Source organism: Macaca thibetana, chromosome 11, assembly GCF_024542745.1.
Source record: "Macaca thibetana thibetana isolate TM-01 chromosome 11, ASM2454274v1, whole genome shotgun sequence".
NCBI classification, from domain to species: domain Eukaryota; kingdom Metazoa; phylum Chordata; class Mammalia; order Primates; family Cercopithecidae; genus Macaca; species Macaca thibetana.
This window is the reverse complement of record NC_065588.1, coordinates 22,205,234-22,229,394: the sequence shown is the minus strand read 5'-3', so window position 1 is coordinate 22,229,394 and position 24,161 is coordinate 22,205,234. Positions and strand designations below refer to the sequence as shown.

The 24,161-nt window shown below is 40.9% G+C and overlaps 2 protein-coding genes across 2 annotated transcripts in view; one reads left to right on the top strand and one right to left on the bottom strand.

Annotated features, from left to right (window-relative positions):
• LDHB (lactate dehydrogenase B) overlaps positions 1 to 24,161 on the top strand; it is a 478,946-nt gene that overhangs the window by 68,342 nt on the left and 386,443 nt on the right. The window lies entirely within an intron of this gene.
• CMAS (cytidine monophosphate N-acetylneuraminic acid synthetase) overlaps positions 1 to 24,161 on the bottom strand; it is a 412,527-nt gene that overhangs the window by 16,087 nt on the left and 372,279 nt on the right. The window contains exon 2 of the mRNA XM_050747640.1: positions 2,565 to 2,908. Coding sequence (XP_050603597.1) covers positions 2,565 to 2,824 — 260 coding nt within the window. The 5' untranslated portion in view covers positions 2,825 to 2,908. The remainder of the gene's footprint in view (positions 1 to 2,564; positions 2,909 to 24,161) is intronic.

The following is a 24,161-nucleotide window of genomic DNA, read 5'->3' as shown; positions in this document are numbered from 1 at the left end:
CAGGGTACCCAATGAGGCACAATGAAACTTCGAGCTTCGAGGAGAGCACTCCCGACTACATTTAAATTTGGAAGAATATGAGGACCGCTATCAAAGACACATAGAATTGGCGACTAAAGTGTTAAGCACAGATTATACTCTGTTACTACTGCAATAGGAAAAGAGTCCAACGCAAATTGCATTCATAGCCCCAGAAAACGAAAGGCTGGAGACTTTAAAGGCTGAGTTGTGCTAAGGGAAAGGCACTGAAGGGTGCTAAGGGGGCTTAGTCCATGTGACTGGGCCATCTGGATTTGTTAACTGGTGCTTATCTGGAAGAGAAACAATCTTCTATCTTTATGAGACAAGGCAACTGGGCAAGTTGAAGCAAGGTGTCCACTGAACTTCGCCCTTTATCTTCCCAGAGGGACTGGGAAGGAGAGTGGGAGTTAGAATGTTCGCATTTCACTGAGACAGGGTCTCAGGAAACAGTTTTGTGTGGTAGATTTACATCTCAAAAGGCAGAGAAAGTTTTTATAATTGCAAGCTTTCTAAACTAACTGCTCTAAAAGAGGGTTCAGGGGCCTATCACCAGGTTTTTCCTGGAACCATCAGGAAATTCTAGCAGCTTTGAGCCTCTTCAGGAAGGCATTTTAAGGGAACCTGAGATCATCCTAGGGACATGACCTTAAGCTGCTAGAAGCCATGCTAGGGCTTGGTCAAGTCTCTTGGGGCTGAGGTTTGGAGCAAGTCATTAGGTACCCTGAGAGTTCTGCAGTTCTCAGTACAACCACCTTGAAGCCATAAAGCGTCTACCCAGAACTAAGAAATTGAGGATTCTGGCAACAAAGTGCCCCATCCTCTTATCCTGCTTTACTTTTTCTTAAAAACATTTATCATAACCTGATACAACACATATTAATGTTCTTGTATACTGCATGTCTTTCCTTATTATAACGTAAGCACTATGAGACTAAGGGCTGTCTCTACTGCTACTACACCTGGTTCGGTACATACAACAGTGCCTGTTACACAGTAGGTAGGTAGTAAGTATGCTGAATGAATGAATCATTTTTTTGTCCTTGAATCTGATTGTACCTTAACAAGCCTTTCCCTCTTTTGTTATGCCAGTTTGAACGGGGTTTTCCAACATACAACCTAAGAGTTGTAAATGGTATTAACAGTTTTGTTCATTTACTGTGAATATGATTTTGATCTCTAGTTCCTTTCACAAAGATTATATTTCACTATATTACTGCAGCCTGGATGCACCTACTTCTCTCAGTCCTTTTTAGTTTGTACCCTTTCTAAGAAGGTAAAAATATCCCAAAGTCTGTGAGCTTCACAAGGACAAAATCTGTGTCCCAATCATCTTGGTATTCCCTTGGACATGTATAGCAGAAATTAGGGCTCAGTAAATAGCTACCGAATTGAACAAAATCCCCAGGTCCTTCCCTATCTCTCCTTTGCACACTTCCTTTTGCACTAGTGTTATCTTCTGAGTGGTAGCTCCTATTTGCTTTGCTCCATCCAGGACTTCCTTTGGGTTGTAACATTAAGAAAATTAGTACATTTATACTTTTTCGAATCTCCCTTTTTTAAACAAGACTGGCTAAATGAAAATCACTTACCCATGTATTAACATGGGTAAGCAAATACAGGTTAAAAAGAAAAAGAGATGACTTCAAAAACAGTCATCTCTTTAAAAACCGAAACATCAAAAGGTTAACATAAATTAATTTCCATAATAACGACACATTCAAATGTAGTTAGGTTGAAGCTATATGTGTAAATTCATTCTTGGCACAGAATTTCATCTCCCTTCTTTTATGAATGACATCAGCTTGTAACTCCTGACCAATTTGGCAATGTATCTAAATTATACGTAATTAAAACTGTCCTTAGGGCAGGCAAGGTTCCAAAGGTATGATTAAATGATTTGTAAGCATTAATATACCATAAAACAGTCAGTTGTATACCTTCCCACTGGGTCTCACGTATTTATAAATGTAGGGAGCTTTCTAGATTGTGCTGACTCACAGGCAGATAGCTAGAGTATTTTTCAAAGGTTAGGAAAAGATCTCCAAGCTGAGCTTGAAATTTAGCTCTGACACCCCGACACTCAACTCCATTCACGAACCTGATGCTTCCCTAATCGATCAGCACCAAGCAGTTACCAGAGGCTGAGCAACAGGGGAGCCTCGATGGCCCCCATCCAAAGGAGTTCACATATTATCACAGACGTTGCACCGGGATGGCCTCCTTTACTTTCCCCGTAAGGTCAACCTGGGAGTAGGGGACGGTTGGGGAGGTGTAATCTCCCCTTTTACGGATGATTCTCAAGGGCGGAGACAGGAACTGTCCCAGGTTATGACCATTGGCAGCTACGGAACAAGGAAGGAGCTGGAGCCCTTCCTCCTGGGCTCTCAGCCCGGTCCCAGGCACCCCGGATCCTGCACGTCCCTGGCAAGAGAGATGGCCCCCTTCCAAGAGCGCTGGCCCCGGGGGCCCCAGCCCCTCCAGCAGCCCGACTCCCTCTCCCGACCCCCACCCAGGCCGCGCCGCCCACTCTCGCACATGCGCACCTCTGGAAGGCCCCTGAATCCAGGGCCGCACGCAGGACCCAGCCAATGAGCGGGACCCCCGCCAGGTGCTTAATGTTCTTCAGGGGGATGCCTTTGCTGCCTCCCCGGGCCAGAATTAGGGCTGCCAGGTGCGGGGGCTTCTCCACACCTCGGCCCTGGCCGCCGCGAGAGTTGCGCTGCAGCTTCGGCGGCCGGCCTCGGGACGGCCGCCCCCGCGGGTTGGAGACGGAGGTGGCGGCCCCCTTCTCCACCGAGTCCATCTTCCTCCCACGCCTTCTCCCCAGCTTCTCCACATCCGGGAGCTAGTCCCTCACCACCTCTGCTCGGCGCCGCCCGATCCCCGCCTGGCAGCTGGCGCGCGCGGCCGTCCCTCGCCCCGCCCACTCCCCCGCCCCCCGCGGGGCTCGCTGGGAATTGTAGTCCGCAGCCGCCTCGTCTGTGGCCAGTAGGCCGAGTAGGCTCTGAGGAGGTGACCCCAAAACTAAGACAAGCAGTGGGAGTCCGGAGATATTTGGAGGAAGTGCGGCTTTTAGGGGTGCTTGCATGTGTCTGGGGATTTCTGAAACTAAAAAAAATAGAGTACGTTTGCTAAAGAACTTCCCCACTTTAGAATTGTAGTGGGTTTCCCGTTGCATACCTTGAGGCACCCTAACAAGAATTCATTTTATATTTTAAAATGTATATTTTAAACATACACCTTTTTTTTTTTAATGCCCCGGGTCATTGTTTTCCAGGAAATTACCGACCAGCTCATTCAAATATCCTACAGGCGCCTTAAACTCAACGTTTTAAAAACTCAATTTTTCATAAGCGCTCAAACTGCTTTTATCTCTGCACTTCGATCAACATCAGCATTCTCTAGCAGCAGAAACTTGGAAGTCAGCTTTACTGATCACCTCTAGTGTGGCGGACACTTGGTTTTTTGGTTTTGTTTTGTTGTCTGCTAAAAATCTTTTCCTTTTAGGAATTGATGCCTCTCTCACCCGGTGAGGGTTTCCCTCACGTTCTCTGCACTGTAATAGTAAGTGTGTGACCCAAGCTGGTCCATCTAAGCACCCCATTTTCCTGAACACAGCTGTGGTCTAGGGACAGGCATATGACCAAGCAGAGCCCACTGGAGTCCTTTCCAGACTCTTGGAAAGAAAGGATCTTTCTCGTGCTGATTTTTGGGGTGCTAAGGACCTTGTTAACCTGAAGCCTCAGGGCAAGGGTAGGGTAGGGTGGCAGGGGGCTTTGCTGTTCTGAAATGGGCTGGGAGACTGATGTTCAGCCTGAGGAAGCAGAAAAAAGACATGTAGGGATTAAAGAGAAAGAACTCTGAAGGCATCATTTAAGCTCTTTTTTTTTTTTTTTTTGAGACAGATTCTCACTGTCTGCCCCAGGAGGCTGGAGTGCAGTGGCGCGATCTCGGCTCACTGCAACCCTTGGCCACCCATTCTCAAGCGTCCTGAGTAGCTGGGATTACAGAGGTGCACCACCACACCCAGATAAGGTTTGTATTTTTAGTTGAGATGGGGGTTTCACCAGGTTGGCGAGGCTGGTCTTGAACTCCTGACCTCAAGTGATCTGCCCGCCTCAGCCTCTCAAAGTGCTGGGATTATAGGCGTGAGCCACTGCTCCTGACCATTTAAACCCTGATCCAGTCAAGAGGCTCAAAGACATACACCCACACACCCCTCTCTTAGAAAATAATAATAATAATAATAATAATACTTTAAAGCAGGCATCTCTGACCTAGCATACATTTTGTCTTTCAGCATGTTCGCAAGCCTACATTTGAAAGTAGAGTCTTTTACATTTCCGAGATGGAGGCTGATACAAACAGAAGGAATGGATTGTAGTGTATCGCCTTGCCTTCTCCTAGAGGGTAAAAGGATTTTGTGCTTCTCTGGTCTTGGCCATTTTTGAGAGGAGAGAAGTCTTTGATGTTTTGGGTCCTAGGAGAAGTACTGGATACTTTACATCTCTTAGTCTGTGAATTAACTGATGGCTCAGCCCTTCCTGGGTGCTGGGAGAAGGTGCTTCATGCAGACACAGAGAAGGGAGGCTGTGAACAGACATCAATGCCGTGCCTGGGAAAGGGGCAGGCTCTATGAGCCATTCCAGCACTGAAGGGCAAGGGGACAACTTGTCCCTATACAGTGGCTCTTTGAGTAAGGCCTTTGCAGTTACTGTGCTTCAGAGACGCCAGCACTGAGCTTTTGGTAATCATGTGAGGACCCCTAGTACACCCCAATAACAATCTTGGTTCCTGTTCATGATGTAGTTGCCCTTCTCCACAGTAATTCCCTACAGGCCTGTAAATCAATGCTAGTGGGCTACAGACACCTGAGTAGTTTTGACTCCTGGAACACATTGGTGTCCTCTAAGCTGGGAACAGAGCAAGTGGCACCACTGTTACTTTATCAAATGAGATTACAGCGATTTACATAAATACCAAGAGACTTTGAACTCTTCCAGGAGACGGACTGTTCCTTCTTTGTAATCTTCTCATCCAGAACAATGAATGGGTCCCAGTACTGCTCAGTAAACATTGGTGAACTGCCTCTCAGATTATTTTTTCAGTCTCTGCCCACACATGCTTTTTAAAATATAGTTGCAAACTTATGATAATAAAGCATTTTATATCCTTTGTACGGTTACCGCAGAATTTTGATTAGACCTGACAATTGGCTATTCCCAGTCTTGAGATGGGGAGGCAAAGGAAGAGAGAGAGGTGGTGGTAGTAAAAGTGGAAAGTGATGCATCTAGTTCACTATATGGCACACAGAGATTTGATGAATTTTTAAAAAATGAAATTAGAGTTTACTCATTAACAATATTTTTACTTAGTCCAAAGAGAGAGTGATTGTTCCGGGAAGAGGAAGAGGACGGGTTGTCAATCTTTTTCTCTGGATTAATTTTGAAGAATAAAATAAACTACTCTCAAAGCAAATATTCAGTCATCTTTCCTTTAAAGATCAGTATGAAGTGTTGCTGCTGAAGAATAATTCATTCATATTTATTGTGAAATAATATATCCTTATATTATCTCTTGGTTTACGATTTTATATGTAAACAAACTTTGTACGCAGAGGAGTCCTTTCACTCATTCATTCGTTCACATTCACTGCATTCCGAAAGCCAGGCTCTGGGCTGCATATTAGAAATACCAAACGAAGAGGAGAAAGGCAGCGGACTTAGCATTATGACAGGAGACAGGCACGCCCCAGTAGTGTGGTTTGTGCTGTGAAAGAGTGTACATGAAGTAGGCAAGCACAGAGGGAGGTATTTCGGCTAGAGTAAGATTTTTCTTGGCTGAGATGACTCTTGAAAGACTGTGAGAGTATACAAAAGACCTCAGCTGAGGGAATGGCATTGTGCAAGGTGCAGAGGAATGAAACTGCAGGATGATTTGGGAAACTTGAAGTGAGTCACTGTGACTGAAGCAGAATATACTGGTTGGTTAGTGGCGAAAGATGAAGATAGAGAGGAAAGCGTGGCCCAGATTACAGCGCATAAAGACCTTATGTGTTCAGCTTTGTTAAGGAAGTTACAGATAGGAGGGATAGAACTTGATTCATGCCATTCTTTCAACAAATCGTTATTGCATGACAGTTGTGTCAGGCACTTTCCTGGGCACTGAAAATATACTGAGGTGATGAAAAGTGCTCAAATTCTGGGTATATCTTAAAAGTATAGCTAATAGGATTTTCTGACAGACTAGGTGAAATGCGTGAGAGAACGAGGAAATTTGGTGCGATTCCAGAATCTTTGGCCTGACCATTAGTAGGAGGAGTTGCTATTAACTGAGATGGAAAAGATAAGACGGACTAAGGTTTGGAGACAAAATTATGAACTCTGTTTTATAAATGCCGTGTGTGGAACATCTATTAGCTATCCAAAGGGAAATAAACAGTGGGCTATTGAATATGGTAGCCTAGAGTTCATAGGAGGGGTCTAGGATATAAATATAGCTTGGAAGTCATCAGCATATAGGTACTATTCGCAGCCATAGGACTAGATGAGAGTGAGAGGTGGTGGTAGACAGAAAAGAGAAGAAATTAGATGAGATCAGCTAAGATTGAAAAGTTAACAGAAGAGAAAACAAGTCCGAAGACTGCGCCCTAGGGCTTTCCAACACTTAGAGGTTAAGGAAATGAGAAGACACGGCAAAAGAGACTGAGACAGAATGCAAAACAGAAGCCGATAGGGTACCCTGAAACCTATGGGAATAAAAGTGTTGGAAGGAGGGAAAAGTGATCAATGATCTCAAATGCTGTGATTGTCACTGTGAAAGTCATCAATACCAAAATGAAGTTGGTTATGTTTAACTCTAAGACAATAGAGCCAGGAGGCCATGAGGGAGGGGAGCTCTATGCTTCCACCAAAAAAAATATCACAGGAAATGTTTTCAAAGTACAGCTTGCTATATGAGTCATACAATGAGAGCTAGCAGCCACACAAGGACACAAGGCTAGCCACGCAAGGACAGCTAGCTGCTTGCACAAGAACACTTGCCTGTCTCCACTAAATAAACGGATGTCAATTTCTGCCATAAGACTCTGTAACCAATGTTTTCGGTTTCAGAACAACTTGTATGTATCTCTCTCTCTCTCTCTCTCTCTCTCTCTCTCTCTCTCCGAGACAGAGTCTTGCTCTGTCACCCAGGCTGGAGTGCAGTGGCACGATCTCGGCTCACTGCAACTTCTGCCTCACAAGTTCAAGCAATTCTCCTGCCTCAGCCTCTCAAGTAGCTGGGACTACAGGTGCCCACCATCGCACCTGGCTAATTTTTGTATTTTTAGTAGAGACGGGGCTTCACCATGTTGGCCAGGCTGGTCTCGAACTCCTGACATCATGATCTGCCCGCCTTGGCCTCCCAAAGTACTGGGAGTACAGGTCTGAGTCACTGTGCCTGGCCTTCTTTCTCTTTTCTGTCTTTAGAACCTTACCCTTACCACAACCTTGGATGTGCCTCTGATCCACCATAAATTGCATATCCTGACTTGTAATTCTCTCCTAATCCCAAATAAGCTCTCTCTTTTGGCACCTGTTTAATCCTTCAACGACTATCCCTTTTTCTCTTTTTTCTTTACACCAAAAAACTCTTTAGTTGTCTATAATCATGATCTCCGCATTCTCTCCTCGCATTCCCTCCTCTCATTCCTTCCTTAATCCACTCTAATCATGTTTTTTTGCCACCGCAAAACCAGTGGACTTACTTTTCTTAAGATCAACAGTGAGTCCACATTCCTAAACACAACAACATGTGACAATTCTCTCTCTTACATGATGTCAACCTAAAAAGGAACAGTATATTGTCATGTGTTGTTGTATTTAGGAATGTGGACTCATTACTGATCTTAAGTAAGTCCACTGGTTTTGTGGTGGCCAAAAACCTGATTAGAATGGATTAAGGAGGGAATAAGAGGAGGGAATGAGAAGAGAGAATGTGCAGATTATGAGTATAGACAACTAAAGAGTTTTGTTTAAAAGAGGGAAGGGATAGTAGTTGAAGGATTAAATGGGTGTCAAAAGAGTTGTTTTTTTTTTAAGAGGTGGGAAATAATACTATCTTTGTGTGTTGATAAAAGTAATCCAGTAGAGAGAGGAAAATTAATGATAACAGAGAAGAGAGGGAAGAACTGCCTAAGCAATTTCCTTAATTAGACCATAGGGAAAGTGATCTAATCCTAGGTGGAAGGACTGGCTTTGGCTAGTAACAGAAAAGAGGAACTTCTAGGGCATGAAGCTATGGAACCAAGCCCTCAAACTGATTTAAGACCACCAAAACCAGAAAAGGTTCTGCCTAGCAGTCCTGGAAAAAGAATGCTTCCAGAACAATACCCTGCAATATGAGGAATGAAAAATGCTCACTACTTTGATAATGTTGATGGAGAATGGTCATTTTCTAGAGATACCTAAACATATTCAGTTTACCTCTATGGAGAACTTATATGGCATTCAGACTATTCAGTGTTTACATGCATTATCTCATTTTATCCCTGCAACAACTCTTAACCACTTAATATCATCCCCAATTACAGTTAAAAAACAGAGCCTCATTTCGAGATGTTTAACTCCTATTCAAATCCCCACAGCTGGCAAGTGGTCAAGATAACGCTTTTTTTTTTTGAGACAGAATTTCTCTCTTGTTGCCCAGGCTGAAGGCTGAAGTGCAATGACGTGGTCTCTGCTCACGGCAACCTCCACCTCCTGGGTTCAAGCGATTCTCCTGCCTCAGTCTCCCAAGTAGTTGGCATTACAGGCACTTGCCATCATACTTGGTTAAGTTTTGTATTTTTAGTAGAGATAGGGTTTCATTTGAACATAGTCTTAAGCTCTAGAAGCAGTATTATAAGCCCTTATGCTATGAAAACCGCTTGAATGATTTAGTAAAGTTGAATTTGATGGGGAGAGAAAAAATAGAGGCATGTAGCTTCTACCCAGACTCAGAACAGATATGATCTACTGAGAGATATCCTTATAGCATGTTCTCTTCTTTTAGATAGATGGGGCCCTTGGGCAAGATAGTAGATGAGATTTTAGGAGTGAGGCCAAGAATAGATTGGTACTGATAATATCAAATGTCCTCCCAGGTTACTTCCTAAAAGGGAGCTGATGGAGAATTCCACTGTTCACCACACACTCGCTATAGAGGCATTAAGGCTGGAGTAGGGTAGGAAGGAATTGTTCCAGTTGGAACCACCAAGGATGTAAAGACAAAAGTGTAACCCCTCATCGAAGGGTGAAGAGGGTGGGTCACTTACCAGATCTTTGACCCCAGATGTCTTGAGCAGAAGACAGCTACTATCTCCAAGTCACACAGAAACATATCAACAGGGGCCAGCCCCACTGCTGAAGGAGCCCATGTTGGGGAAAAGGAGGCTCTAGACAAAGGTGAGTTATCTGTAGGGAATGTCACAAAGTTGCCCCAAGTCCCTGCCCCCTTGTGCTGCTGCTTCTCACCGTGGGAATGGGACTGGATAGCATTGCTCCTTCCAACAAGTAGGAATCCGTGACCCTGGGAAGAAACCAGAAATACTAGATTGTCCTAGTTAACACATTGTCCATTTCTCCAACTGCCACGATGTGACGTGTGCATGCATTGTGCTCAATGGCCTGTGTGTTCAGATCTTTTCTTGACCACATATGAGTGGACTGACCTTGGGAAAATTACTTATCCTCTATGAGTCTAAATTTTCTCATCTGTCTCATAGATATGATAATAATAATGACCACATCATAAGGTTGTTTTGAAGACTAAGTGACAATGCATAAAAAGGATTTAGCACAGTGAATAGCATATAATAAGAGTCCAACAAATGGAATTATTAAAATATTTGTATGTCAACAAAGTTTAGTTTATAAGCAGATGCAAAATAATATATTTCATAAGAAGATAACTGAAGTGCTTTATTTTCTTAAAGCATAATACCGAGAGAGGCTCTGCATAAAAGAGGTGGAGGGCATGGCCTGGATGAGCTAGAATTAGGGCATTTTAAGATGTTTGCTGTGTTCCTGCTGTGCTTTGCTGTAAACACCTTCTGTGCCTTCCTGTTTCAACTAGAGTCAGCTATCCAAATAACCTCTGTCTGGATTAAGTTCAGGGTTAAGGAAGTGCAGTCCTCAGGGCTATGTCCAGCATGGGGGAGAGCATGCTAAAGGGGCATAGAAAGCACAGGATACCAGATGTGAGTGAGATTATGAATACTGCAAAAGCAAGAAGTCAGAACTACTGATGAGCAGAAGGGCAAGCCTCCCAAGTGCTCTGAGAAACACAGAGAGATAATGGCTATCCAATTATATGTAATGCAAGAGTTGGAGGAAATTTTCTTTAAATCTTGTAGTAAAATTGTACTTCAGTTGTAACCACGCCAGGCTCAAGGACTCTGATGACTCACACACAACTGATACTTAGGTTACAATTATTACTAGTTTGATTCCAAACTTAATAATGTTGGCAAATGATTGCCAAAAATGATGATGGGTCTTGAATTACTCAATTATCTTTGTTTTCATGAAGGCTGAAGGACAGTGCGGTAGGCTGAATATTGGCTCCCCAAAAGTCTCCAAACTTGAATCCCTAGAACCTGCAACTGTGTTACCTTACATGGTAAAAGGGGCTTTGCAGAGGCATTTAAGTTAGGGATCTTGAGATGACAAGAGGACCCTGGGTTATCCAGGTGGGGACAATGTACTCAGTGTAATCACAAAGGCCCTTAAAGAGGGAGGCAGTAGGGTCAGAATCAGAGACCTTGTAAAAATGGAAGCAGGGGTCATGGAGGAGAGAAGATGCTGGCTTTGAAGACAGAGAAAGCGGCCATGAGCCAAAGGATGCAGGTAGCCTCTAAAACCTGGAAAAGGGAAGGAAATAACTCCCCCCGGAACCTCCAGAAGGAACTCAGGACTGTGGATGCCTTGATTTGAGCCCAGGGGACTGGTTTGAGCTTATTGCACATCGTTATGGTTTGCCAGAGCAATAACCTGAGACTTATAGTCAGCGGGTACTATTTTTGCTTGTTTGTTTTACAGGGTTAGATTAATGCACACGCTCCTTTTTTTCACTTTTACTTACAAGTGTTTGGTCACTTGCACGTTGACCAGGACCTTCTTATCTATGAAGTCATATCATTCTATGTTACCTAGTAGGCTTAAAATGTAGGAGGGAAAAACACTGAAATTAATCTTGTTTCAAAGATTTAATTTCTTTCTCCTTTTCAGAAGGATGGAAGGATATAATACAAAAGAATTTAACTGTTCATATATTCATCCTTCTCTTCATCGAACAAACATTTATTGAAGTCCTATTCTGAGCAGAACACATTCAGTAAGTATTGTGATAGGTTATATAAATTTTTTTGAAAACCCACAGCTCTAACTGTAAAGAACCTTAAGATTTCATGGAAGAAAACAGATATGTAAATTATTAAATATGACATATGGGAAATAAAATATATAATATAAGCTGTCTTCAATCTTCATGCATTCAACTGTCAGACATTCTTTATTTTTATACTTGATACATTGCCACTTCCTTTCACTAACATTTATAATATTATTACACTAGGAAAATGTGTTTGAGCTTCCAAACAACTGACAAAAAATAAAATCTTGTAACACAGCCATTATAAATTCAGCAGTCATATCCCTAGACATAAGAGAAATGACAAGTATACATAAAATTGATCTGAAATCATTAGAAAGTCCAGGAAATGGGAAAAATAGAGAATTTTACTTTGTTCTCTAAATGACCAAAAATGAAATGGAAACAAGTAAAAATATTGTAGTAGAATAATATTTTGAAATACTAATAATATTTGAAAAATACTAATGTGTTCTCCCGATTACCTGGTTGTCCTTCTCACTGTTTGGGCAGCAGGTTTGGTTTTGTTTCCTGAGTTAAGGTGATGAGATTTGAGACAACAGTCTTGTTTATTACATTCTATTATCACTGGTCTATGAGACCTAATTCTATTTTTCCCTCTAATTTTATTTTTTTCCCTTTCATTCTTACTCCCTACTAACTTTCTCTTCCTGTTCACAGACGTTTACCCTGTTATGGTTCATATATGTCTTTGGTTATGCATGTATATGTGGATGTAGCTTTGGTTTGTGTACTTTAAAAGTACTATGTACTAAAAGAAAACTCCTTCTTTCTTCACTTAAGTGTGTCCAGAATATATACCAGGCTACTGGTATAAGGAGGGGAGCAAAAATATCAGATAACCTTGAAGATGCCAAAAGCAGAAGAGACCAATGCCCTGTTCCTAAGCAGAGACTGGGGAAATGGTAAGACTTCAGAGTTAGGGTTGATTGCTTCCCTGAAAAGATTCATATCCACTTTTATTTCAGGAAATTTTTTTAGTACACAGTTGACCCCTGAACAACATTGGGGTTAGGAGTGCTAACCCCTTGTGCAGTCAAAAATCTGCGTATAACTTTTGGCTTCCCAAAAACTTAACTACTTAACAGCCTACTGTTGGCTGGAAGACTTACTGATAACGTAAACCATCTATTAATACTTATTTTGTATGTTCCATGTGTTTATAGTGTATTCTTACAATAAAGTAAGCTAGAGAAAAGACAATGTTGTTAAGAAAATGGTAAGAGAAAAATGTATTTACCTTTTATTAAGGGAAAGTGGATCATTGTAAAGGTCTTTATCCTCGTCATCTTCACATTGAGTAGACGGAGGAAGAGGAGAAAGAAGAGCAGTTGATCTTCTGTTTCAGGGATGGCAGAGGTGGAAGAAAGGTTGCATATAAGTGGACTTCGCAGTTCAAACATGTGTTGTTCAGGGGTCATCTGTCACTTCAAATGCATCTTCTGTCCTATTATTGAAGTTTTATTTAACATGGGAATTTTGGTGATGTGTGTTATCTGTCTTTGCCTTTTGTCAATTTCTATTACTTTTTCTTTGATCATTTGTAACTCTTCATTTTCATTTAATTTTGTGGGCTCACTTTATTTTTATCTTTGATGCCACTTGCTGTACTTTCACAAGTACCTGTTTCCCCCTGTGTCTCTTCCACCTCATATTGGTTCAGTAATGATTCTATGTATTCCCCTCATTTCTGATTTTTCCCAGCTTTTATTTCATCTCATTCTATTTTCTCACTAAATCTTTGCTGAGTTGGTGAATCTTTGCTGCTGCTGCTGCTGCTGCTGCTTCTTTTTTTTTTTCACAGAGGCAATTGCTACATTAAGATTTTCTCATTTATATCAAACATCCGGTGAGAATTTTTATTTACTCCTTTGCAAAATTATTCTGCTGAGTGTCCCTAATTTGTCAGTTGATTTTCCTGTTTCTTTTTCTCCTCTCACACCATCTTATTTTCTTTCTCCTTCTAGTATCTTTATGTGGGTTCTGAACAGACTTCCTCCTTATTATTTATCACTGAAACAAGTACATCACTCCAGATATCTACAGGAATTTGGGGCCATGAGGGAGGACCAAGGTCTTGTGTCAGAATAGCTGGATAGGCAAGCTAAGTTTTGTTTGCTTCTTTAGCAAGGCAAAGTCTCTCCTCTACTGCCACAGAGAAGGCCTGCTTCAACCAAAACGGCCCCTGTGTGTGGTTCCTCATGTGGCCTAGCCTGCGCCATTTGAAAACAAACCGACTTCTTATATTTAGTGCATGCTTCTTCTTCCTACCATTGTGGACCAGGAATATAGATTTTTGCCCTTTAGGGTGTCACCCTATTTCATGAAATGTCCTTTTGTTCTGGCTCCTTCCAAGGTAAACAGCAGCAGCATGTTATTTTCCTCTGCTTCCTTTGTAAGAATTCACTGCTTTCACCTATATTATGGTAAAGTTTTAACTGACTTCTCATCTTGCCAAAAATAGCTTTACTCTTTTATTCCTCTTTTTCCTCATTGCTTTCGGATGAGTTCTAGGAAAAGTCGGAAATGGCAACTCTACACTACTATTTTGAAACAAATATCTCCTTCTCGAATTTGGACATTTCTTGCACTTGGCTTTTCTTCCCCCTCTTCTTTCACTTTATACTCTTCTTTGTGGTTTCATCTTTGCTCACAGTTTCATCTAAATGAAATAACTATTGAATCACCATCTTTTTCTTGCTTTTCTCCTATTGGTTAGTCTCTTTTTGGCCTATTGTCAGTTTTACAGGGATATTCCCAAGAGACTTCCATTATTGTCATTCTCTATATCAATGGCATCACAGGTTCTCCTAGCTAACCTGGCTGAAACGACTGGAATCCTATTTGATGCCATGTTTCTGTTCATTCTGTTTTCAAAATATCTCTTGTCTCATCGTCTCCTTTTTATTTCTGCTAATAAGACCCTAGTCTGGACCCCACATCTGAACACCACCTAATATTCTTGGTTGTCTTATCTAATTAGCCTGCTTATTGTACCACAGTTAACTTCCTTAAATATATCTGATCTGGCTGGCATGGTGGCTCACGCCTGTAATCCCAGCACTTTGGGAGGCCAAGACAGGCAGATCACACGGTCAAGAGCTTAAGACCAGCCTGGCCAATGTAGTGAAACCCCATCTCTACCAAAAATACAAAAAATTAGCTGGGCATGGTGGCAGGTGCCTGTAACCCCAGCTACTTGGGAGGCTGAGGCAGGAGAATCACTTGAACCTGGGAGGTGGAGGTTGTGGTAAGCCGAGATCGTGCCATTGCAATCCAGCCCAGATGACAGAAAAAATATATATATCTATCTAAAATCTATCTATCTATCTATCTATCTATCTATCTATCTATCTATCTGATCATGTTACTCTTTCCTGTGAAATCTTTGTGGTTCTCCAACACAGAATAATCTCTTTAACCTTCCATAAACTGACATCCAAAGTCTCTACTAACATAAAATTATTGGTTGTTTTCTACTCTTCATTCATCGATTGCTATAACTTTTTTTATTTTTCATTCTTTTCCTGAGAGGACTATTTATTTATCCCCATTTGCTGATGTCATGATTAACTTCCAAGGATCTTCTTTTTAAAAACAATTATTTTTATTTTTTTGATAAATTATAATTGCATATAAATATGGGCTACACAAGGATGTTTTGACATGTGTATACAATATAGAATGATTGAATCGAGCTAATTCAAAGTTCTGCTTAAAGAGGACATTTCAAAATATCCATTTGCAAGTCACTTCTTTCCTTACACTCTCCTTCCTTCCTTCCTTCCTTCCTTCCTTCCTTCCTTCCTTCCTTCCTTCCTTCCTTCCTTCCTTCCTTCCTTCCTCTCTCTCTCTTTCTCTTTTTTTTTTTTTTTTTTTGTGACAGGGTCTCACTCTGTTGCCCAGGCTGAAGTGCAGTGGTGTGATCTTGGCTCAGTGCAACCTTTGCATCTCAGGCTCAAGCGATTCTGTCACCTCAGCCTCTGGAGTCACTGGGACTACAGGCGTGCACCACCACGCCTGGCTAATTTTTGGTAGTTTTAGTAGAGATGGGGGTCTCACCATGTTGCTCAGGCTGGTCTCAAACTTCTGAGTTCAAGTGATCTGCCTGCCTCAGCCTCTCAAAAGGCTGGGATTATAGGTGTGAGCCACTGCACCTGGCCTTCTTCTTTTTTCCTTTTCTCAACTTATGTGTTATACCCAACAATGCATGCCATGTATGTGTCTGCCTTCCTCATTACTTTTGGATTTCCTGAAGCACAGGAGCCATGCCTTTTTCAGCTTGTATTAACCACACTACATAACACAGGTTCTTGCAGAGTGGATACGATTCTTTGACTTGAATTTAAATAAGTTGTGCTAATATATTTCTAGTGTATCCTACTGATTGTATTTGACTTTGAATATGTATATATATTTTTTGAATATATATCCAAATATATATTCAAAATATTCAAGTATTTTATATATATAGTGTGAATATATATCTCAAATCATATAAAATTGTTTCATATATATATATAACTGGCCAATTTTATATATACATATAAAACCAAATAATTTTTTTATTGCTATTTTATAGTAGCTCTAATAAAATGAAATAAATATAAAGTATTTTTTTAGAGCCGCTATAATAAAATGTAATAAATCAAGAAAACAGAAATTTATTTTTTATAGTTCTGGAGGCTGGAGATTCGAGATCAAGGAGTCAGTGGATTGGTGTCCGGTGAGGACCATCTGGTTCATAGAAGAAGTCTTGCTGCACCCTCATATGGTGGAAGGGACTGGCTATAAGTGCACTAATCCCATTCGTGAAGACAGAAGCCTCACAACCTAATCATCTCTGAAAGGCTCCACCTTCTAATACCATCACCTTGGTGATTAGAATTCCAATATATAGATTTAAAAGATATCTTTAAAGAAATGTATTCTGAACCAAATATGGCCACCCAGTGGCTTGTGATATAGCCCTCAGGAGATCCTGAGAACATGTGCCCATGATGGTCAGGCTACAGCTTGGTTTTATACAATTTAGGGAAACATAAGACATCAATCAATACATGTAAGATGTACATTGGTTTGATCTGAAAAGGTGGGACAACTCGAAGTGGGAGTTTCCAGGTGGATTCACAGGGCAATTGGTTGAGAGAGTTTATCTAAAGACCTGGAATCAATAGTATTGAGTGTCTACATTAAGATAAGGACTTGTAGAGACCAAGAGGTTTTTTATGCGAATGAAGACTCCAGGTAGCAGGCTTCAGAGAGAATAGATTGTGTCTCTTATCAGAATTAAAAGGGAGCCAGACTCTTAGTTAATTTTCTTCTGGATCAGGGAAAAAGACCTCAAAAATGAATGGGATTCTCTTCAGACTGTAGATTTTCCCCGCAAGAGACAGCTTGGCAGGAATTCAATATATGGATTTTGAGGGGACATAAACATTTAATTAAGCCGTAGCAATATTTAATTTATAGTAATTGTGGTATTTGAAAGCAACAAATCTGTATGTATTGTTTTATTTTTTATTTTTTGAGACAGGGTCTCACTCTGTCACCCAGGCTGGAGTGCAATAGCATGATCTCAGCTCACTGCAGCTTCAACCTCCCGGGTTAGGGTAATCCTCCCACCTCAGTCTCCTGAGTGGCTGGGACTACAGGCACGCACCACCACACCCTGCTAATTTTTTTGTATTTTTGAAACAGAAGAGTTCCTCCATTCCCCTCTCAGGGCATGTGACAGGGGTGTGGCTCACCTGCTTGGTTGCTCCAAATCTCAGACCCGTAGAGGGTAAGGAGAGCATGCAGACAGGAAGGTGCAGAGGCCAGGGCAAGCAATTTTTGGGCTTTGGCCCCATGGCAGTGTCTAGGGGTGGGTGTGTGCAATTCCCAAAGCCCAAGTGGGCATGGGCATGGCTTTTTCAGATTTCCTGCCTGCAGACAGCCTGTGTGTTAATCAGCTCAATGGACCTTCTGCCTTATCACAAGGACAGAGGGCCGGTGTGACAGACTTCTGTATCCTGAGCTCTTGCCCAGCGTCCCAAAAGAATTGAATCACACATGGGCTTGAAGGATAAGTTCAAGGCTTTGTTGAGTAGTGGAGGTGGCTCTCAATGAGAAGGATGGGAAGCCAGAAGCAGGGATCGAGTGGGAAGGTGGTCTTTCCTTGGAGTCGGGCTGCCCAGTGGCCAAACTCTTTTCTGAACGCCCCCGGCGAACTCCCCTCAGCATCCAGATGTCCCTCCTCTTCTCTCTTTCTTGTCATGTCATTCTGCCATGTCTGGTCTGCTGGCCTGCAGACCACATTCAGCTGCTTGCATGTGTGCCCACTAAGGTCCTGGGTTTATATGGGCACAGGTTGGGCCAGAATGGTCTTGGAAAATGCAACATTTAGGCATGAGAACAGGAGTGCCTGTTCTCACTTAGGTCTGTGATCACAGGCCCAATGGTGGACCGCTTGCCAGAGACCCCACCCTCTTAACCCAGCACTTCCCTGACCCCCTTCTTGTATCATTTTTTTGTAGAGATGGGGTTTCACCATGTTATCCAGGCTGGTCTTGAACTCTTGGAGTCAAATAATCTGCCTGCCTTGGCCTCCAAGTATTGGAATTACAGGCGTGAGCCACCATGCCTGGCTTTAATCTGTATTTATTTAAATATTTTTATAATTTTGATTTTACTAATAAAATATTTTTAAGTATTTCATTGAATTTCATTTTATAATATGTAATAACATAACCAAGTAACTTAGCTTCATTTTAAAATGCTTTTTTTCTTCTCTCTGGCCTTGACATGTACTTTGAAGCCCTTTATTTCCCTCCCTTCGCTGGGTACATTTTGCACTGGGCTAGTTTATCTAATTATGTACTTGCTTAGAAATTACAGGGGCTAATCTTGAAATAAACCCAGCATGGAGATCCGGCTGTGGAATCCTCCCCATCTAGAGATTACCTCAGGCTGGTTCATCTACAACACAGCCATTGTCAAGATGATACAAGTCTGTACCAGACTGACAATAACTCAAGATAGCCATTGGAACAAGACATGCAGACCCTGTCCCCTATGCTGCTACTCTTGTATGTTTATCACACCAAGTTTCCCTTCTTTTTTTTTTTTTTTGAGACGGAGTCTCGCTCTGTCGCCCAGGCTGGAGTGCAGTGGCACGATCTCGGCTCACTGTAAGCTCCGCCTCCCGGGTTCACGCCATTCTCCTGCCTCAGCCTCCCGAGTAGCTGGGATTACAGGCGCCCGCCACCTCTCCCAGCTAGCTTTTTGTATTTTTTAGTAGAGACGGGGTTTCACCGTGTTAGCCAGGATGGTCTCGATTTCCTGACCTCGTGATCCGCCCTCCTCGGCCTCCCAAAGTGCTGGGATTACAGGCTTGAGCCACCGCGCCCGGCCCAAGTTTCCCTTCTTAATTCCTTTACCCAGACCTAAATTTGATGTATATGTTAGTTTGCTTTATTGCAGTAATCATTTCACAGTGTATACATATATCAAAGCATAATTTTGTACACTTTGAATATATATGATTTTCATTTGTTAATTACACCTTGATAAAACTAGTTAAAAAAAGAGAACTTAAAACACAGTCAAATGTCATATTTTAGCTTCATCACCTCAATACCAGTTCAATACTTCGTCCTGGTTCTTAACTTACCCAGCTTTGATAACTTGGCCAAGTCTCTTTCTCTTTTTGAAAAAAAATTCGATAGCTTTAGGGGTACAGTGGTTTTTGGATACATGGATGAATTATATAGTGGTAAAGTATGTGATTTTAGTGCACTAGTTACCTGAGTAGTGTACCTCCGATATATGCTTTTTTTCCCACTCACCCACTTCCTCTTTTCCCCTTTTCTGAGTCTCCAGTGTTCATTATACCACTCTGTATGCCTCTGTGTTCCCACTTATAAGTGAGAACATAATGCGATTTGGTTTTTCATTCCTGAGTTACTTCAGTTAGAATAATGGCCTCCAGCTCCATCCAAGTTGCTGCAAACGACATATTTCATTCTTTTCATGGCTGACTAGTATTCCATGGTGTATATATACCACATTTTATTTATCCACTCACTGGCTGATGGGCACTTAGCTTGGTTCCACATCTTTGCTATTGTGGATTGTGCTGTGGTGAATATGTGCATAGGTGTCTTTTTGATGTAATGACTTCTTTTCCCTTTCCTTTGATGCTGCTGGATCAAATGGTAGATCTGTTTTTAATTCTTTGAGAAATCTCCATACTGTTTTTCGTTACAGAGTTTGTACTAATCTACATTCCTACCAGCAGTGTATGTGTTCCTTGTTGTTGTTGTTGTTGTTGTCTCCACATCCATGCCAACATCTATTGTTTTTTGACTTTTTTATAATAGCCATTCTGGCTGGAGTAAGGTGGCATCTCATTGTGCTTTTAAGTTGCATTTCCCTGATAATTAGTGATGCTGAACTTTTTAAATATGTTTCTTGGCCATTTGTATATCTCCTTTTGAGAAAGATCTATTCATATCATTTGCCTGCTTTTTGATGGGATATTTTTTTCTTGCTAATTTGTTCGAGTTCCTTGTAGATTCTAAATATTAGTTCTTTGTCAGATGTACAGTTTGCAAATATTTTCTCCCATTCTCTGGGTTGTCTGTATACTTCGATGATTATTTCTTTTGCTGTGCAGAAGCATTTTCATTTAATCAGATCACATTTATTTATTTTTATTACATTTACCTTTGGGGTCTTAGTCATAAATTCTTGCTCTAGGCCAATGTCCAGAAGAGTTTTTTTTATTTTCTTCTAGAATTTTTATGGCGTCAGGTCTTAGATTTAAATCTTTTATCAATCTTGAGTTAACGTTTGTATATGGTGATAGATAGGAATCTAGTTTCATTCTTCCACGTGTGGCTATCCAGTTTTCCCAACACCATTTATTGAATAGGGTGTCCTTTCCCAATTTACGTTTCTGTATGCTTTGTCAAAGATCTGTTGGTTATAAGTTCTTGGCTCTCTTTCTGCATTGTCTTTTTCTGTTCCATTGGTCTGTGTATTTACATTTATACCAGTAGCATGTTGATTTGGTTACTATAGCCTTAGAGTATAATTTGTAGTTGGGTAATGTGATGCCTCCAGGTTTGTTCTTTTTGCTTAGGATTGTTTTGGCTATTTGGGCTCTCTTTTTGGGTTCCATATGGACTTTTGGATTTTTTTTTTCTAATTCCATGAAAAATGATTTCGGTAGTTTGATAGGAATTGCTTTGAATCCATAGGTTGCTTTGGTCAGCATGGTCATTTTTGCAATATTGATCCTTCTAATCCATGAGCATGGTATGTATTTCCATTTGTTTGTGTCATCTGTGATTTCTTTTGGCAGTGTTTTGTAGTTCTGCTTGTAAAGATCTTTTACCTCCTTGGCTTAGTATATTCCTAGGGATTCTGCTTTATTTTATTTTTGCAGTTATTGTAAAAGGAGCTGAGTTTTTTATTTGATTCTCAGCTTGGTCATTATTGATGTATTGCAGTGCTACTAATTTGTGTACATTGATTTTGTAATTTGGGACTTGACTGAATCCCTTTATCAAATCTAGGAGTCTTTTGGAAGAGTCTTTAGGATTTTGTAGGTATATGATCATATCATCAGCAAACATAGATAATTTGACTTCTTCTTTTCCAGTTTAGATTCCATTTATTTCTTTCTCTTGCCTGATTCCCTGGCTAAGACTTCCAGTAATATGTTGAAAATAAGTGGTAAAAGTGGGCATCCTTGTCTTGTTCCAGTTTTTAGGGGGAATGTTTTCAACCTTTCCCCACTCAGTATGATGTTGGCTGTGGGTCTGTCATACATGGCTTTTACTATTTTGAGTTATTTCCTCTTATTCCTAGTTTGTTGAGGTTTTTTATTCATAGAAGGATGCTAGATTTTATTGAATATTTTTTCTACATCTATTGAGATGATTATATGGTTTTTGTTTTTACTTCTGTTTATGTGTTGAATCATATTTATTGAGCTGAATATGTTGAACTCTCCCTGCATTCCTGGAATGAAATCCATTTGATCATGTTGTATTATCTTTTTGATGTGCTGTTGGATTCAGCTTGCTAGTATTTTATTGAAGATTTTTTTCATCCATGTTCATCGGGGATATTAGTGTGTTCTGTAGCTTTCTTTCTTTCTTTTTTTTTTTTTTTTTTTTTTTTTTTTTGTTATGTCCTTTCCTGGCTTTGGTATCAGAGTAAAACTTCATAGAATGAGTTAGAGAGGATTCTCTTTTTCTCAGTCTTTTGGAATAGTTTCAGTAAGACCAGTACCAATTTTTCTTCAATGTCTGGTAGAGTTTGGCTGTGAATCTTAACTCAAAGTTCACAGCCCAAAGTCTTATCTTAGACAAGGCAAGTCCCTTCCACCTATGAGCCTGTAAAATCAAAAGCAAGTTAGTTACTTCCTAGGTACAATGGAGGTACAGGCATTGCATAAATATGGCTGTTTCAAATGGGAGAAATTGGCCAAAACAAAGGGATGACAGGCCCCATGTAAGTCTGGAATCCAGCAGGGCAGTCAAATCTTAATGCTCCAAAATGATCTCCTTTGACTCCATGTCTTGCGTTCAGGTTACACTGATGCAAAAGATGGGTCATGGTCTTGGGCAGCTCCTCCTGTGGTTTTGCAGAATGCAACCTCCCTCCTGGCTGCTTTCATGGGCTGGCGTTGAGTGTCTGCTGCTTTTCCAGGTGTACGGTGCAAGCTGTTGGAGGATCTACCATACTGGGATCTGGAGGACAGTGGCCCTCTTTTCACAGCTCTATTACACAGTGCCCCAGTGGGGACTCTGTGTGGAGGTGCCCACCCCACATTTCTCTTCTGCCCTGCCCTATCAGAGGTTCTCCACAAGCGCCCTGCCCCACAGCAAACTTCTGCCTGGACATCCAGGCATTTCCATACATCCTCTGAAATCCAGGCAGAGCTTCCTAAACCCCAATTCTTGACTTCTGTGCACTTACAGGCTCAACACCACACGGAAGCTGCCAAGGTTTGGGGTTTGCACCCTCTGAAGCCATGGCCCAAGCTGTACCTTAATCTCTTTTAGCCATGGCTAGAATGGCTAGGACCCAGGGCACTAAGTCTCTAGCCTGCACACAGCAAGAGGGCCAACAAAACCATTTCTTTCCTTCTAGGCCTCCAGGCCTGTGATGGGGGGCAGCTGCAAAGATCTGTGACATGCCCTGGAGACATTTTCCCCACTTTCTTGGTGATTAACACTTGGTTCCTCATTACTTGCGCAGATTTCTGTAGCTGCAACATTAAGTGCAGAATCTGCTTAGTGAGCCCATATCAATAACTTGATCTGGTCCAACTTAATGTTGTATTCAGGCCTTCAGTGGATTGGATGATACTCCCCTACATTGCTAAGGGTGATGTTTACTCAGTTTGCTGATTCAGATTATCCCAGAAGTATCCTCACAGACACACAGATAATATTTTACCAGCTGTTTGAGCACCCCTTGGCCCCACCATGTTGACAAATAAAATAACAATCATGCTACTATTTTGCCTTAATTTACTACCTACATGCTTAACTACTGTTTTCAGTTATTTGTAATAATCTTTTAATGAAGATTAAAAATCCTAACAAAAACTATTGCTTGAGTAGATGTTTGTCTCCACTATAGAGGTGAATCAAGGGAGTACCTATAGGAAGCACTTGTTCTGGTGTCATATTTTATATGTCTGGTACCTTAGTTACCATGATTCTAATTCTAAATCTCTTTTGAACATTTTGGGTTCTAGCACTAAGCATCTTTATGGTCATTCTAATAGCCTGGACTGTTTCTCTGACTACCTACATTGTAACGTGCCACTTTCTTTTGGGTTTTTAGTAAATTTAATTCATAGGCATTTTATTTTCAGAAAATGTGGAAAGAAGCCTTCCCCAGAGATGACTACAAAATGTCATTTTTGCATTATGCTCAATTCCTGAATGATATGACAGATTTTGTAATACTGTTCACTTTGCTAAGTAAACAAAATTGTGTAAATATTACTTTTACCTTTGTTGCCTCCTTTTGATTTGATCTTTCAATCACAAATACTCTTTTGTAGGCCTCACACAGTGCTGGGGGGTTATATCCTATGAGGTTTCAAATGAACAAATAATTTTTATCATAACTTTTACTTTCATATAAAAGGTTATGAATCGAAGATGAAAGATAGCTCAATAACCTGGAAAATGATTTTATTTTTTTTAAATGAGATCAGTTTGGAAGTGCTGAAGAAGTAACCTTTCAAATTTAAAGTGATCCCCTAGGAAATGCAATAGAATAGCATGTAGACTGAAACATTTCACTAAATAAAATACAAATATATACTTTTATAAATATATGTGACCATGTGTGTATATATATGTGTGTGTGAGTGTATACAGGTTTGAAATGAGCACATTTACATTGCAAACTGTGTGATGACAACAGGTGGTAAACAAGTAAGTTTGATTTGAGTAACGTGCTTACAGACAGATGAATTATACTTTTTCAAGATTCAATCAAATCAAGATTTATTAAGCTCATGTCATGTAGAAGACACTAGCATGAATAAGAGACAGTTTCTGTCCTAAGGGAATTATTGAAGGGCATTATACAAATAGATTTAACAGAAAATAAGTGGAGAAACATAAGTACCAAAAAGTGAATAGTAGAATTTGGCTGTTTAAAGGGAGAAACAAATTACATTGATTTCGGAGAAATTACAGCAAGTTTGG